This window comes from Centroberyx gerrardi, chromosome 1 (assembly GCF_048128805.1).
Source record: "Centroberyx gerrardi isolate f3 chromosome 1, fCenGer3.hap1.cur.20231027, whole genome shotgun sequence".
NCBI classification, from domain to species: Eukaryota; Metazoa; Chordata; class Actinopteri; order Beryciformes; family Berycidae; genus Centroberyx; species Centroberyx gerrardi.
The window spans coordinates 9,194,690-9,210,491 of record NC_135997.1 but is presented as its reverse complement, the minus strand read 5'-3'; the positions used below and the strand labels follow the sequence as shown (position 1 = coordinate 9,210,491).

The following is a 15,802-nucleotide window of genomic DNA, read 5'->3' as shown; positions in this document are numbered from 1 at the left end:
TTCAATGGCACAGGAAACTCCTAGATTAGGTAGGCTACTGCCTTCAATTAATAATGTACTAAAACATTATGAAACTATGAAATGCAAAAATAACGTGCAAATAAAATAAAATGTCAGACTGTTTTGATGTAGTTGTAAGAGGAACCGCCGTCATATCTGCAGTGGAAAACATGCAGGTCCATATCCGAAATTTAGCCTAAAAGCCCGTTATCGCCAAACCTGTAGGCTATATCGGTATAACCCTAACATACAAGTGTAGTTTACACACAAACAAGTCCAAAGAGATTAGGCTGTCCAGTGATTAAACATCAGATCTGAAGCACAGTTTGAAACGTCGAAGATGAGAGAAAATACAGCAAATCCTACAGAAAATACAGCAAACTATCTACGATGTGTTATTTCTTCCTGCAGTGTTTGTTCTAGTATTAATTAATGATTCGTGTAAAGGTTTTACTGTTTTATTTGAGAGAAGAGAGAGAGACTGGATGGATAGAAAGGACACTCCCTGGTCTATCTAGCCTACCTACCATCATCTTTTCACACTCACTGCAATGTTTGTGTGTATTCACAAGCCTCTCTCTGTCTGTCTGTCTTTTTGCTTGTGTGTCCATGTGTCCATAAATATATTCAACTCTCCTAAGAAACGAGGCAGGCAAAGTTTCTTCCTTTGCCACAAGAGGGCAGATCTGGACCGCACGTTCACTGACGGTCATTTCCTCTCAGTATCTGTATTATATCAAGTCAACTCAGGCTTATTTATATGGCCCTTCATCACAAAAGCATGTCTCAAAGGACTGTACAAAGAAAAAAACCTACCCAAATCTAACTAATCAACAATCAATCACAAAACAAATGATGGAATACAATGTCTAAATGAATGTTTTAAGTGATTACTTCTCTCCCACTTGTTTCTATGGATATTTGTACATTAGACAAGTTTCATAGCTCCATATTTTTCTCCACATAGGCCTATAATCCGTACCTTGGAAAACTTAAAGGACTATAGCCTACCACTGTTATTTGTGTCCCATATAGCCTTATAGTTTTGTAGGACTTCATTCCTAATATTTAAATCCGTTTTCGCTGCACAATTGACGCACTTTAAATAACGCTGACTTATTATAGCCTAATAAAAAGCCTATAATAAAACCACATTTTTACAAACTTAGACCATTCTCAGGTCTCAAACAATGCTTTTTTTTTTTTTGATTAAATGAATTTACAATATAGCCTAAATGCATTAATCTGCTTTTGTTTGCTGCAGGATAAATCTAGTCAGTGGTTTCCTTTGCTGATCACAAACAGGCATCATGAATGTTAGGCTGCACCAAGGAGACAGTGACATTGGGACCGAGAACTTCGTTATGATCATTGCCTCGGTAAACACCTGTAACATACATTTCCTGCAACAATAAATGACGCTCATGAATACATTCCCCGGCCACGCCTTTTCAATAAACTTTATTGGCGAAAACTTGGCCTTTTTCATGCTTTGGAACAGCGTTTTAAGTCGGACAGATGTGAATTTATAGGGCCCCGTCACTCACTCCCTTACTTACCCATTAGTTAAGTGACAGGACAGGGCCGGGGGAAACCTAAACCAATACGTGTGATTACGTTAAAAGATCGGACAATCTGTTCATATTTCCGTAATGAGCCCGACATTTTGCTGATTGATTAAACTACAGGGTGTAAATATTTTAAGGGGTCGTGTCGCTTAAGTTATTGTCCCTGATTTATAATCCAACAAAGTAAAAAAAAGAGGGCGATTTATTTATTTATTTAACTATGAAAATGGGGGGTTTTCTGGTAAACACTTTGTGTTTGAGGACTGCTGACATCTCGGGGGTGACTTGAGTGATTGTTACACAGCAATAGACAGTGCAACATTTTTTATAGAAAGACACAGGCTCACTCAATATCGGGTGATTGCATTATTGGTTTAAAAAAAGAAAGAGGCATAAGGCCGTCAGCATTTCTGTCAGGCCGGCTGCTGAGAAAACTGACAGCGTTATCACCAGTAGCTGGAATTTATGCAGAGAATTTTTAATCAGCATGACAGGTGTATTCAGATTAAATTAGAATCGAGAAACGGAATCAATGATCTCCATATATTGCTCCACTGCCTTATCAATTAGCTATGATTTCTGTACTGTGTCAGAAAGGGCCTGAGCCATAAAACAGGCCAAATGGCATTTGTCATACAGCTGACAAGTCACACAACTAAATGAGCTCCTATTGATTCACATGATTTTTCATCAGCCAAATTAAAAGCTGCAGTTTGGTAGGCATTTAGCCTGCAAGCGTATTATGTATTCAGTTCACCCCTATTAAATCATGACTAAAAGTTTAGTCAAGACTCCTTTTAAGTCCTCTAATTTAAACATATATCCTTGTAACTTTGATTCGGTGGTTTGAACAGGGGGTTTGACCCTGTAGTTTGGGCTTGTAAGAGCAGCTTTCTGTCTGCAGGCCTTGACTAGCCTGGATGAAGCTTTTACAGTCACACAAATGGCTGCATGCCACATTTAGCCCCATATCTCCAATCAAAGTGGTGTCTCCTGACCAGTTGTAATTGTGTGGATTTTGCTTGCCCAGTTCCCATAAATGGTGAGACATGGATTAAGTCCTTGATCAAGAATTTTTTTTCAATTGAAATTTCCATTGAATTAGACTGCACAGTTGATGATCAGATGTGAAATCAGACAGAAATATGACTTTAATGATGAGAAGATGGATTGTTTCTAACACACAAATTGCTATTTTTATCATTTAAATATTTATAGTGTTCATAAATTTTTTGCATTTCCACTCAGTTTAATCGAGTGTTTTCACTACAGTCATATACTGTGATGAATGTGTGAGTGAGTGATTTGATTTGCATGAATTTTCAGTGATTCAAATAATACCACATGTTACACATTGGAAATTTCCACACCTGCAAGAAAACAAGGAGACCTCATAGATCTCATAGATTAGTACGAAACTTGAAATTGGTCAATCAAATATCTTGGAAAAAGTGCATTGCCTGTTTAAGAAATACACTATTCTTGGCTTGATGCCCATGCAGCTATAAATTACACCTGTGAGACAATTCACTATCAGAATCATATATGAAGAAACCTTACTTTGACAGATAACCACAGCACAGAATTTACTATAAGCCCGTGTAATGTGGCTAACCATCCGTCTATGTTTAAACTTATATTATTATTGCAGACAGATAAACCAAGGATAGTATGTAAACTGGGTGCATTTGTGAGTAATGTTCTGCCTCTCTTCAAATGACTTAATTGTGCTGAAGATCTATTCTGGTTGTTTACCATTGTACTGCTGTTTTGTTTTATGTTTGTACTCCAGATGTGTGGTCTAGAGTAAATAAAATCTGAATCTGAATCTGAATCTGAATCATTCTCTATACTACAAATTCACTTGTCTCCTTTTTCAGCTGTAAATTGATTTGGTCAAGTGAAAGTCATGTTGCCTCTAGTGGATATTTTTTCCCTCATGGAAATTTTATGACATTATCTGTGAATGAAATACTTGCTAAAATGATTGTTTAGATTGTTCAAATACATTTAGTGAAAAAAAGGAATATATTTAAAACCTGACAATAGTAACAATGAGAATTTCTTCAGTTCCAAATTGTTGTGGAGCAGCATCCACTATACCATGCAGCTTCTGCCTGCAAATACAGCAAACCCCCCTCTAAAAAACACATCAGTGCTTAAAGGCACTTCCAATTATATACAACTCTGTCTTGGTTTCTTTCACAAGACAAGCCAGTGTCTGTCCAGCCAGTTAAGAATACATTTAATCACTATATAAATATGTGGCTGTGGTCTGGGGAGGGGACAAGTTATACCACATACCGCATGTCCTCCAGTCTGCTATTTAATCACGGCCCTTACATGGGTGCCCAATAAAACGCCCCACTTCGGCTACACACACTCATCATCCTGTATTTCTCCTGGAAATTAAAGTGGGCCCGTGTGACATCACCATCAGGCGTTGATTGCTTTACATCCCCTTCATTAACTTAATTATTTGGCTATCAGTAAACCTAACCCAAGTAATTAATATCTGAGAGCCTTTGTCATAAATTAAAACTGTGAACTCGGGTTTACCATGGATGTGCTGTTGCTTTGCGATCCTCTATCAGAAACAACAAGGTGGCCCTAAAAGCAGATGGGGGAGTTGAAGGAGATTGAGACAAAAAAGACAAAGATTTTTCAATGTGTATAAGTGAAAATTTGGGCTAAAGTCCCAAGAGTGAGATTTCCAGGTGGACCTTTACGCTCTTCCCTTCAATCTCGTGTACACAACTCACAAGTTGGTCTTAGGACATTTTATATGTAATTTTTCTTGCTTACATGCTTTTTTTAAAAGAAAAAAAATTGTTCTCCATCCCACACCTCTATTAGTACCATCCCTTATTTGAAGGAAGAGCATTCGACCTGTACAAAGAATCTGTCACATTTTTCACCTTGTGGGAGAGTTGGCTTGATCTTGGGTGTCATCAAACCCATTATAACTTTTATGTCTTCACATTATAGTTGTAATAGCTGTAGTACTAATGGTAGGCTACTTGGCACTGACACTATACTGCAGTGGTAACCAGGAACAATAGTAAAACAAATCATACATTTTGCAATTATTTTTCATTTCTTTTTCACTTTCTTTTTATTTCACAGTTACACCACAAACAAGTTCCAGATAAATACATTTACGATTCCCCTTTGCAATCACCTCTTCATTCAAATAAATTAGATGCATTTACATGTTAAGTAACAAGAACAAATCCATAAACGTCATCATCGAGAACAAAAACCAACAGAGTCCAACATCACATCAATATTCACATAAAATGCACAAAATTGATAGTTTGTGAGATGTTCTGCAAAGTCTGTGCCCACAAACATCCAGAACTGATGTTACTCGGCTTGTTTTGTTGTCTTCAATCACAGCGTTTCACATTTCTGTCCTCATGACGCAGAACTTTGTCTCTGTTGGGTTCCACTGGTGCAGTGGAGGCCGGCACCTACATTCTCACGCTGTCTGATGCAGAACGCATTACAGTTCGCTTGGCTTATCAGTTCACATCCTTCAGTCATGTATGTCCAAGGGGCGGAGCTTCAGCTGTCAGTGGGCGGAGTCAAGACAAGATGACCAGAAGGTGATGGCATGTAAACAGCTAAATTTTGGGGGAAAAGCAGCACCTTTTTTGGCATGCTATGAAATAAATGTACAGTACTGAGAAATGATTTTATTCAGAGACAGTTTATGTATGTATGTGATGATCCTGTGAGTGTGTGTGTGTGTGTGTGTGTGTGTGTGTGTGTTTGTGTGTAACTGTATAGCTTGCTCTGGGAAATGTACAGAAAAACAGTGCATTTGGTAGCTATACATAACAATGTAGGTTTGTGATCCTAACAAATAGGAACAGATTCACCTTGTCCCAACTGGAACACACAAACATCACATGGCAGACCATCACACATAGTTCACACCAAAGAAAGATCTTTCCGTTTGGAAATTGTCACTTTTTTGTCTTTTCTAGTGACCGCACCAGAGTTTCTTAATGTCCTACAGTGTCTGACACAAAAGGAAAGCAAACCAGCGTTTCCTGGGTGCAAACTGTCTTCTCACAATCCCGCCCCTATCTTCCTGTCACTCCCTACTTGCACCCCCTCCAGCTCATCATCAGAGAAAGGGCTGTGGGGATTGTAACCAAGGTCTGCGGTGCGCTGCAAGAAGTCTGTGGATCGTGGCAACCCGACACCGCCAGCCATAGTAACAGGAAAACCACGCTGGGCCTCCTCCTCCTCCTCCTCCTCCTCTTCCTCTTCGTCTTCCTCCTCCTCTCCCTCCTCCAATTCCAGATCTATCCCTCTGTCGTCTGGATTAACGGGCCGCCTGCTCTCATCTGATTTGTCGGTGGCTGCTTTGCCCCCGCTGCGTTGCCGCTCTGCCTCAGACTGTGCCGAGGCGCTGGCCTGCTCTTTGGCCTTGCGACTGCGCTTCCATTTCATTCTCCGATTCTGGAACCAGATTTTGACCTGGAAAGAGACGACAGAGCAATGAAAATGTGGTCAAAAGTTGGTCAGGGCTATAGGATCAATTCAGTGTGTGTGTGTAGATTTGAACACACATTTTCTGCCATTACACCAGCCAAAAAAACAACAACCTGTAATTTGCAACACAATGCAACACTAGAGCACAAGTCATTCTAAAACCTGCAAGTTTGTTTTGCTTTTTAAATTTAGTGATTTTTAAAAAAAAATCTATGGTGCCAAGTTACAATTTCTCATCTCAGCCTCTAAGATTCCCTTTTTTCTTCTCCCATTGGAAGCGAAGCTGGTGTGTTTTTTGTCAGAAGTGCAGACATCTGGTCTCCATTGCTGGCTTGAGTAAAATCCAACTCAAGAAAAAGAGCAGAACCTGCAACTCTTCTTCTACTGTTCATACTGTATTACATCATTGTTCTGTGATTGACTGTTGATCAGTTAGATCTAGTTGGGCTCATTCTCTGTAAAGTCCTTTGAAACATGCATGTGATGAACGGCTATATAAATTAATGAACTTGAAATGAACTTGAACTTTACTCCAAAATACTTAATAATTAATTAAAAAAGACATTGTTTCTGCTCGATTCTATTAAGATTAATGCCTATACACTGCACCTATAATGGGACATCCAGTTAAACACATCCTCCCTATGTCAAAACATTGTACAGATGAAAATATATGTGCTGTGAAAAAAAACCCAACAACCTACTGCGTACAATCTTTACAAATGCATAAACATTTGAAAGTAGATCTCTATAATCAAATTCATGGTAAATATAATTCCACATTAGAAACTAACAGAATTTTTTGCTCGAACAGAAAATAAACAGAAAAAGTACCACGTGCATTTGCAACAGTGGAACAACATTCAACATCAAATCCTACAACACCAAATTTTAGACAGTCACAAGAGGAAGGGAAGCGTACTGGAGTCCTCAGTCAGAGATTGTTTATATTGCTGCCACTTCTTGGTGGTATTACTTAATTGATAGAATGTAAAGTGGAGGCATGTGTCTCTTGTTCAAAGTGTACCGCTACAGGACTTCTTTGGTCTTTTACTACTCTGAAGTTCAGACATCCTTGCCTTCGGCGCTCGCTTTGCTGAATCCATATGCAAGCCCACATAGAAATTTAAGCATGTCTGCAACATTTGGTTGAGCAATTAATGAATACTTTCATCCAGTGCAGTTTCCCAGAATGGGGGTTTCTGAATTGAACATCTCACAGTGACACTTCACTGCAGTGCGATGGCCATAAGGTCTGCTACCTCTGGGAGTTATATCCACAAAGGTGCCCTTAGTCATCGGAGGTAAGTCTGAGTTAAAAACCATTTGTCCAATACAAACACGTTGTTTTGACATTGAGTGGGTGTGTTTTTATTACTTGCTGACATATATAGTGGCAGTGTATTCACTTTGAGACCAGATGAAGAGGCTAAAGAGGACAGAACTTCTTTTTTCAGTAAATAAAGGTGTTTTGGAGCATAAAGTGTGACGTTTTCTTGTCTCTATGATTTAAGATTAATTTCACCTTGAAAATAAAACCAGTTGATGGACGATTACTTCCACCTTGAAAAGCGAAACAGCTATGCCTCTGCTCCGACTGTGTCTCCTACCTGTGTTTCAGTCAGCATGAGCGAGGTGGCCACTTCAAAGCGTTTGGGTCTGGACAGGTACTTGTTGAGTTTGAACTGGTTCTCCAGCTCCAGCAGCTGCTGACTAGTGAAGGCGGTCCTGGGTCTCCGGCATTTCCCCAGCAGACCGGACTGAGGGGCGGCTGGAGGAAACAGGAGGGAGGAGAGTGAGACAGCTGGACCTGTATGTCTGCAGCTTCATGTCCACATGTAAGTGGATAGGTTACAGTGTTACAGTTATTTTACGACAGCTCAACTCTTAGTTGATATATAATGGATTTATCATACTTTGCAAAGCAGTTTCTTCCAATTATATAGAAACTATACATTGGTTTCTTGGAAATCAGTGTTCTTTTTTTGTCTGGGTGAAAGTTTTTCTAAACTACAACCTATTTGGGATGTTGACGCATTTAAGAAGATAGAAAATTCCCAAGCCTTATGGCAGATGAGCCTCAAAGGGTTTGGTCTGAGACTGTCAATTGTCTTATTTATATATAATACCAAGGACATAGGAAGTTCAATATAATTTTGTGGGAGGGAACACGCACACATATGCCCGCACTCTCTGGCCATCATTAACTATAATAGCTTTACTCCAGTTTATTGTTGACGGGGGGACACGGCAGAAGCGGGCGCGGGGGCCATAAAAACACGGGCATGCCATTAACTTAATGAAAATTCAATGAAGGCTTTTGGGATTTTATTGATGAACTACAGAACGTTTTAGGTGTTTGTTTATAGTTTCTTCGTCACACAAAGACAATTTTCATCGGGTTGGCGTTTATAGAGAAATAAATAGGCCAAAATTAAAACATGACATACAGATAAGCAGTAAACCGAGGCCAGGGTACAGGACAAAGACAAAGTATGCCTCCACATAAAATAGTAAAATATCGCCTGTATGGCCTTCTCTTTGAATAAAATATTAGAGTAAGCAGGGCTTGGAAAGCCTGCTTCCAAAAATAGGCTATAAATTATAATTATATAGCCTAGGCTGTTCAATTATGTCATTTAGACTATATATAGGCCTATTGTCACCGAACACTTCGGCTGATTGAAGCTGGTGGAACTTTTTTCAGCATTGTTGGCAGGCTAATTTATCTCGGACTCCCTAATCTAGTCATGAGGGAAAAAAAATACTAGAAATTAAATAAGGCAAGCTGTAGTCTGTAATTCTGAAGAAAAGGCTAAAATATATGATGCCTATATATATATATATATATGAGGCTATACAAATACTTTAATGAATTTTATTATCTTAGAAAAATGATGATGATGATGATAATAATAATAACAATAATAATAGCCTAGTAGTAGCAAGTAATAATAATAATAATAATAATAATAATAGCCTAATGATAATAACCTAATAAAGAATGGCCTGAATGGTCTTTGCATATTCTCAAAATGTATTTGATTGTGGCTAACTAGGGTTCAGTCAAAAATTAACCCAATTTAATTTGTGTATGTGTGTGTGTGTGTGTGTGTGTGCGCGCGCGCGCGCGAGTGCGTGTGTGTGTTCAGTGATTTTACAACATCTCGGCGGTAGAGTTCTTAAGAAAATGGTCTGATTAGGCTAAACAATCCTCTGTCTTCCTGTAAAAAACGATAAGCTATCGGAAGATACATTAGGCTATTTGTAAGTGATAGGCTTGGGCCTATCTATGGAGAAATAGGCCTAAATATAGTTGCATTATGGAACCAGTTAGATCCAAAGAGGCCAATTTAACTTTGTCACCTGAAAATGCTCTCAGTTCAATATACCTACATTAATTTTTGAATATTTTTTTATTTGAATGAATAGTTTGAATAATTTTGGCCCCTAAAAAAACTTACTTTAAAATAAGACCAATTGGCTACTTACAGCTGTAGTCTGGAAGCCGCGGCATCATGATCCCAGCCCGGATCCAGTGCTCCAGAGGGAGAGATCCTGCCATGGCAGCCGCCTTCAGGTGCTCTGGATACGGCTGTGTTAGTTGTGTGAAACCGGTGTATGCAAAGGCAGGGTGCTGGCCACCCAGAGCCGATAATGGGTACATGGGGGCAGGATACATGCCTGGAATTGCCCCTTGGGGCAGTGAAGCGAGTCCTGGATGCGGGAGATTTAGAAGACCCGGTTTGGGTATTATTCCGGTCTGAAGTTGTACGGCCCGGGGAGATGGGGTGTCCGCACGCCGGCAGGACACGGGGCTTCCCGCGGGGCTGTCGCTGCTCAGACCCGGAGAGAGGTCTCGGTTGCCCCGGTTGGTCTCATCAGCAAGCAGGGCGTCAATTCTGAAGTTTTTCGATTTCTCCATGACGGCTTTTCTCAGGAGGAGTGCAGAGACTTGCTCAAACAAAACCTTACGGATGCGCACCTGTGCCTTGCGTCAGCGCGCAGAGACAGCGGATCCACTTCCAGTCACGGACTCATATGTCCCTCCTTATCTTCTTATAAAAGTCCTGTCTGAACGTATCAGCACAACCCTTATATAGGCTGATAAAATAAGCAATCAGACTAATACATTATCAACTGATAGCGTAACAACTGACATGTTATTCCAAGAAAACACAAGCTAATTTTAACAAGCCAAGCCTAATTTATAAGGGGTTTGCATGCTATAGCCTACAACCTTCCATGTAGCCTATTTCCTCGAGTCTATGCTATCTATGGATAGTAACTGACAGGTTGCAGGATTGCGTCCCTCCTGGTGTTTAATAGTAAGTTAACAAACTACAGAGGTATGTGCTTCACTCCATCAGCCGTCCATTCTCCACCCCTGTCGGCCTGTGTGAGATGGGATTGGCTGGAGCGGAGCTGCTCTGACGGGCCTCTAATCAGCTAATTACTCGCTCGTTTCTCCCCCCAGAAAGCATTCTGAGTGAGGTAATGTCCAACCCTTGTCCCGCCTGCAAACACCTTCAACTGCATCAAAGCTCTGAGGTACATTAGAAGATTAGGCAATTGTATTTTCAGTATCTATCTTATTGCCAGCTCCCCTGTTCTCTCCTGTTACTTACCACAGATTGCAACTACCTTGCAATAAACTAAGAATTATATATGCTGCTTGATTGTCCAAACTAATTATTACTGGTGCAAACAGCCTCCATACCTTAGCACCAAACATTGGCTGTTTTTCAATGCAGGCTTAATGTTATTGGGTTTGTCTGTGACTGACTGGGTGAGGATCAGAAAAAAAATATTACAGCCTATATTTAGATCAGTAATATTAATGGCTTGCTTCATTCTCATACCAAGGCCATACCAATGTCATTAAATTTTATGAGCAAGAATTGCACACAAACCATATAAAAGTGTAATGATTTGGCATGGAGGGCTATAAGTTAATTGGCCTTTTGCTTAATGTGAACTTATGGCATTTTCTTATAGACCTTCAGTATAAAAAAGGCTACAGAATGAGCTGAAACAGAGTCTCTGACTCTGGCTGCATGCCTGCCAATTGCTTGCAAAGATGAAATGCAAGGTGTGCAAATGCAAGAGGCCTATTGTCTTTCATTGTTGTTTCACTGAACAATGGATAAAGCATGTGTGTAAATCTATGTGATATAGGATTAGATAATGTTATGCTTGTTTGTTGTATCTTTGTTAAAACGTGAATCAAGAAAGTGACTGCTTTTTATCTGAAGTACAGGATATGTACTGTTTGTGATGGCTACACAAACAATTATTCTATGAAACAATTGATTGTTAATTATTAACAATTATCCTATGAAATCATGTCTGCAGAAGTGAACATCTCCAGGGGGCAACAGCCTAATCCAAACTCTAACTCTAACCCTAATCCAAAAAGCACTAAATTATATCTCAAGAAATTGAAATCCATTCTGAGGAGATGAATAAAACACTTAAATGGGGGGATCTTTTCAAGACCCCCACTCTCGATATGGTGTTGGCTGGTGTGTGTGTGTTCGTGTGTGTGTCTGTGTTGTTATGTCTGACCTCGAGAAGATTGGAGCGGTGACACACTCCTGCAGGCCCGCCCCTCTCTCTCTCCCTCCCTATGTCTCTCACCCTCAGCTCCCTATCAGGCAGATTACCGCCTGTCGCTGGCTCTGATATAGAGGTAATTTGCTCCAGGGAAGCCAGTGGTGCTTTCTACCTGTTTCTCTCAACCTCTTCCCCCCTAGCCTCGTTTCCTTGCCTTTATGATTTGAAAGTAATTTAAGTAGCCAGGCCGCGGGTAAATCCGTCATCCACGCCTGTTGACAGAGGCGCACAAATTAAATTGAATCAATGCCTGAAATTGCACTGTTGCTTCCAGTGTCAACTCCCTTGGAGTGAGCAGCGCTTTGCACACTGCCATTCTCCTTGAGTCTGCTTCAGAGATCAAATGGGCGTCAACTGGGTATAGGTAGGCCTATGTGCTCTTTGGCCATAGCATGGCCTTAGTGAGTCCAAATTTAATCTTGTTTTTATCATTATAATGGAGAGCAAAACGTCCAAAAATACCACAATTCCATTTGGAATACCTAAAAACATAATTAACATCAGGGGAGCTTTTAAGACCAATGTTCCTTGGATGTTTTCATCTGTGCAAGATAGTTGGGTGACCGACACCTAATAATTTAGACTTATATTATGTTGTCAGTCATCAGTCATTGCTCTACTTGTCTCCAGAAATTTAGTTGACAAAGTATGGAAGTTCTGGTGCCGGATGATATTATAAGTACTCTGCTGAAGCTTTAGTGAACTGACGCCCCTGAGAGATGAGACACGTTTGGAAACTTGCAGGCAGGATGAGCATTTATACCAGAATTCCTTCGTCCTATGAGGTAAACCTGTGGTGTGAAAAAATAATGTGATACTGTATTGATCCCCTTAGGACATTTTCTTTTCTCTTGCTCCCCTCCAGAGGTCAGAGGTCAGGTCACCTATTGCTGCAGTGGTAAATATAAAGTTGGATACACTATGCCAGCCATGATCACCATAAGCTAAATAACCACCCTTAAACAAACTAAATTATAATTTCAGAAAAACATGAATTTATCCTTAACCCTTGTTACACCATTCCCTTCCTCTCTTGCACACACACACACACACACACGCACGCATGCACGCACACCTACACACACACACACACACACACACACACTTAAAACCTTTGCTGAATACAAACACTCAAAGCGCAGTGTACACCCTTCACAGCAGGACAATTGGATCAAAGAGACCGCAGGCTGTTGCCGTTGCACTACAAAGTCAAAGTTTATCAATAATTTCTGCGTCAGTAAACTTAGTGGCCAACGGGAGTTTACTGAAACATTAAAGGGCTTATCAGCAATTACAGGCATATTTTTCAATCATTACCACAGCTTTGAGGCAGCTTGCCCTGTCATATAACACATCAAGGTGCGTTCTTGAGCTCGCTGTGCTCGTCACTGGCCTAGTCAGGACTTTATTGACTCCCTCTGGGTCACAGCGGTTTATTCAACCTACTGATAAGACCCTCCATGTCTTTGATGGGTAAGACTAAGGACCATTCAGGAGCGAAAATAAAATAAAAAAAAAAGATTGCTCAGATCATGTTAAAACACAACGACACCCTGGAAGACTTGGACAATGAAACATAAAAACTGTTGTCTGTGGTGTGAAAACCTCAAAACTCCCTGTTTTCACTTCAATTGAAGTTTTACATGCTGGAGGTTGGAGAAAATTCTCCCACCTCTTGGGCTTATGAAACCCTTTCAATACCCACTGGATAATGTAAAAAAAAAAAAAATGCACTGTCATCAAGCTAAAAACAAGGCTGTTATTATTATTTCCTGAAAAGCTGACATTTTGGAAATTTGTGTTTTTCTCCTGACAGCGATAATAAGGATTATTGATTTATGGTTAAGTGTTCGGTCTGAATTGTTTCCTGACTTGAGACTGTGTGATAACTGTCCAGACATGGAACACATGTCGCTTCCTACAGGTTCTCTTTGCTGTGTGTGTGTGTGTGTGTGTGTGTGTGTGTGTGTGGTGTGTGCATGTTTTCGTATCTTCTCTTTCTTCAGGCTTGTGACTCTGTGCACCTGTGGCTGCCATGGGACCTGCCGTGGACCTGCACCTGAGTTTTCCCACCAGGCTTGGCATACAATGTATGGACCACGGCTCTGATAAATGATTTGGGTGCACAATGGGCTTTCTATGAAGTGAAAATCAGCTCTCCATCCCTCCGGTAATTAGACTAATTCTCACACCGTTAGAGGCGGATGATAAATCAGCTTGCTTTCCGCCAGACCTTGAGACTCAAATTAATGTCGGCTCATTAAGGAGATAAAGGTAATTTATTAAGAGTTCACTTCTCTTCTCAGTTCTCATACCCTGTACCCATCATTTATTAACTAATATTGAGCTTTGCCATATGACATCTAGCCCACTGCATGTGAATCTCTTTTTGTCTGTCCGTCTACTTTGCTTGGTCCCCCCCCCCCCCCCCCCCCTCTCTCTTTCTCATCAGGTGTGTATGAAGAGAAAATGCAGTTGCTTGCTGAGAGTAGAAGTCAAGCAATTTGGTCTAATTGAATGCTGTATCATCAAAATGCTCAGGTTAATTTTAACAGTTTATTTTCAAAATGTTACAATAAATGGGGTGTGTGTTCATCAGATTAGCTGACTGTAGGAAAATATTGAATGTAGTGGATGACATAATAGTTTTTGGAGGGGTATTTTTAATAGCTGCCTTGCATACTTCATATATCAACTCAGCTCATCAAATATGGCAGATTAATGAAGTGGATACAATTGATAAACCACAATAAAGTTAGAACAAAAAACACAGCGTAGGTTCAGAGTCTGCTGAGAAACAATCTATATCTAAATTGGGAAATTCCAACCTTGCGACTCTCCCCTCTCTCTCACAGTTAAAGGCTCACCTGTTTATTTTTTCCACACTGGTAACAAAAGCTCCCTTTCAACATAATCCAGTCTGGTGTGAGTTTTATGACCATTTAATGGGTCCTTCCATCTAACAGCCCTGTGTTTTACTGTCCCACCATACAAGGGGCCCATTGTGCACAGCCATGGGTGATAGAAGATAAACACGGCTTATCAGCCACAACAAGACATCATTACTTTCACCCTGCTATCTCACCGGCCCTCTCCACCATGCATTATCTGGCCACTTATGAGGATATTCAGAACCATCAAACGCTTTGAAGATCTCCTTCAGTCTTTCCCTCTCTCTCTTTGATTTACACTACACAGATATGGGCAGATCAATGCAGTTTCAATTTTACATCTTGTTATAAATACAGTGTCTTTCTGTCTTTCTTTCCCCAGTGAGCCGAACTTCAATCTCTAAACTGACATTTCAATCTGTATCTAATTGCTACTTTGAAGGTGAGGGTTATTGCCCATGATAGCGTGTTTTCTGCCATGTTTTCCGCTGTGAGGAAATCACCCACTGCCATTAGCACTCGGTTAATGTCTTCTTATTGCCCAATTTACCGCTTAACACTAACCAAAGGTTACTAAGGAGAGGGAGACAGACAGAGGGAAAGATAGTGAGAGCAAGAAGCAGACAGGTATTTATTTATTTATTTATTTTTTCACTTTTATTCAACCAGATAATATCAGTGATAACATGTTCATTTTTCAAAGTGCCAATCTGGGGACAAAACACACACACACACACACACACACACACACACACACACACACACAGAGGAAGCATGATGATAGTACAGTTTCACTGGCCAGTTTGAAGGATCAACAGCTGTAAGGAGGACAGTTGTGGCCAAACCTGCTGATAAAAGGTTGTTGATGCAAGTTGAGCAACTCTTCAGTTTCCACATCACTTCCCACCACATTTCAACTGCTGTGCTTGAAGTCTGATACAGTTAGGCTCCCACTGCCCCATCACTACGTCATTTAGTCATGCAATGGTATATATGGTAATCCTCAGTGATGACATGAGTAGTTGTTGACCCGCCTAGCTCTTTTGGAGTTAATCATATACACACCGACACTGGCACCACACACACACACACACACACACACACACGCACACACACACACACACACACACACACACAGACAAAAGGCAACCTTGTTTGCACCATTGTTCCATTGCGAGTTGTAAAGATGGGAACAGATTGGTAGAATCATACACAATAGAG

The 15,802-nt window shown here is 40.4% G+C and overlaps 1 protein-coding gene across 1 annotated transcript; it reads right to left on the bottom strand.

Annotated features, from left to right (window-relative positions):
- Positions 1-5,645: 5,645 nt before the first annotated feature.
- Positions 5,646-10,032, bottom strand: mnx2b (motor neuron and pancreas homeobox 2b). The gene is made up of 3 exons (XM_071915032.1): positions 9,567-10,032; positions 7,685-7,845; positions 5,646-6,059 (listed from the first exon to the last, which is right to left on the bottom strand). The coding sequence occupies exons 1-3, from the start codon at positions 9,997-9,999 to the stop codon at positions 5,646-5,648; spliced, it is 1,008 nt and encodes a 335-aa protein (XP_071771133.1). The 5' UTR covers positions 10,000-10,032.
- Between the last annotated feature and the right edge of the window lie 5,770 nt (positions 10,033-15,802).

What these genes read in the sequence shown, in the direction of transcription:
- mnx2b (XM_071915032.1), bottom strand. Translation starts at nt 9,999, where the DNA reads ATGGAGAAATCGAAAAACTTCAGAATTGACGCCCTGCTTGCTGATGAG. An exon ending in GCGGCTTCCAGACTACAGCT is followed by an intron (nt 7,846 to 9,566) that starts GTAAGTAGCCAA and finishes TGTTTCCTCCAG; the next exon opens with CCGCCCCTCAGTCCGGTCTG. An exon ending in TCATGCTGACTGAAACACAG is followed by an intron (nt 6,060 to 7,684) that starts GTAGGAGACACA and finishes GTCTCTTTCCAG; the next exon opens with GTCAAAATCTGGTTCCAGAA.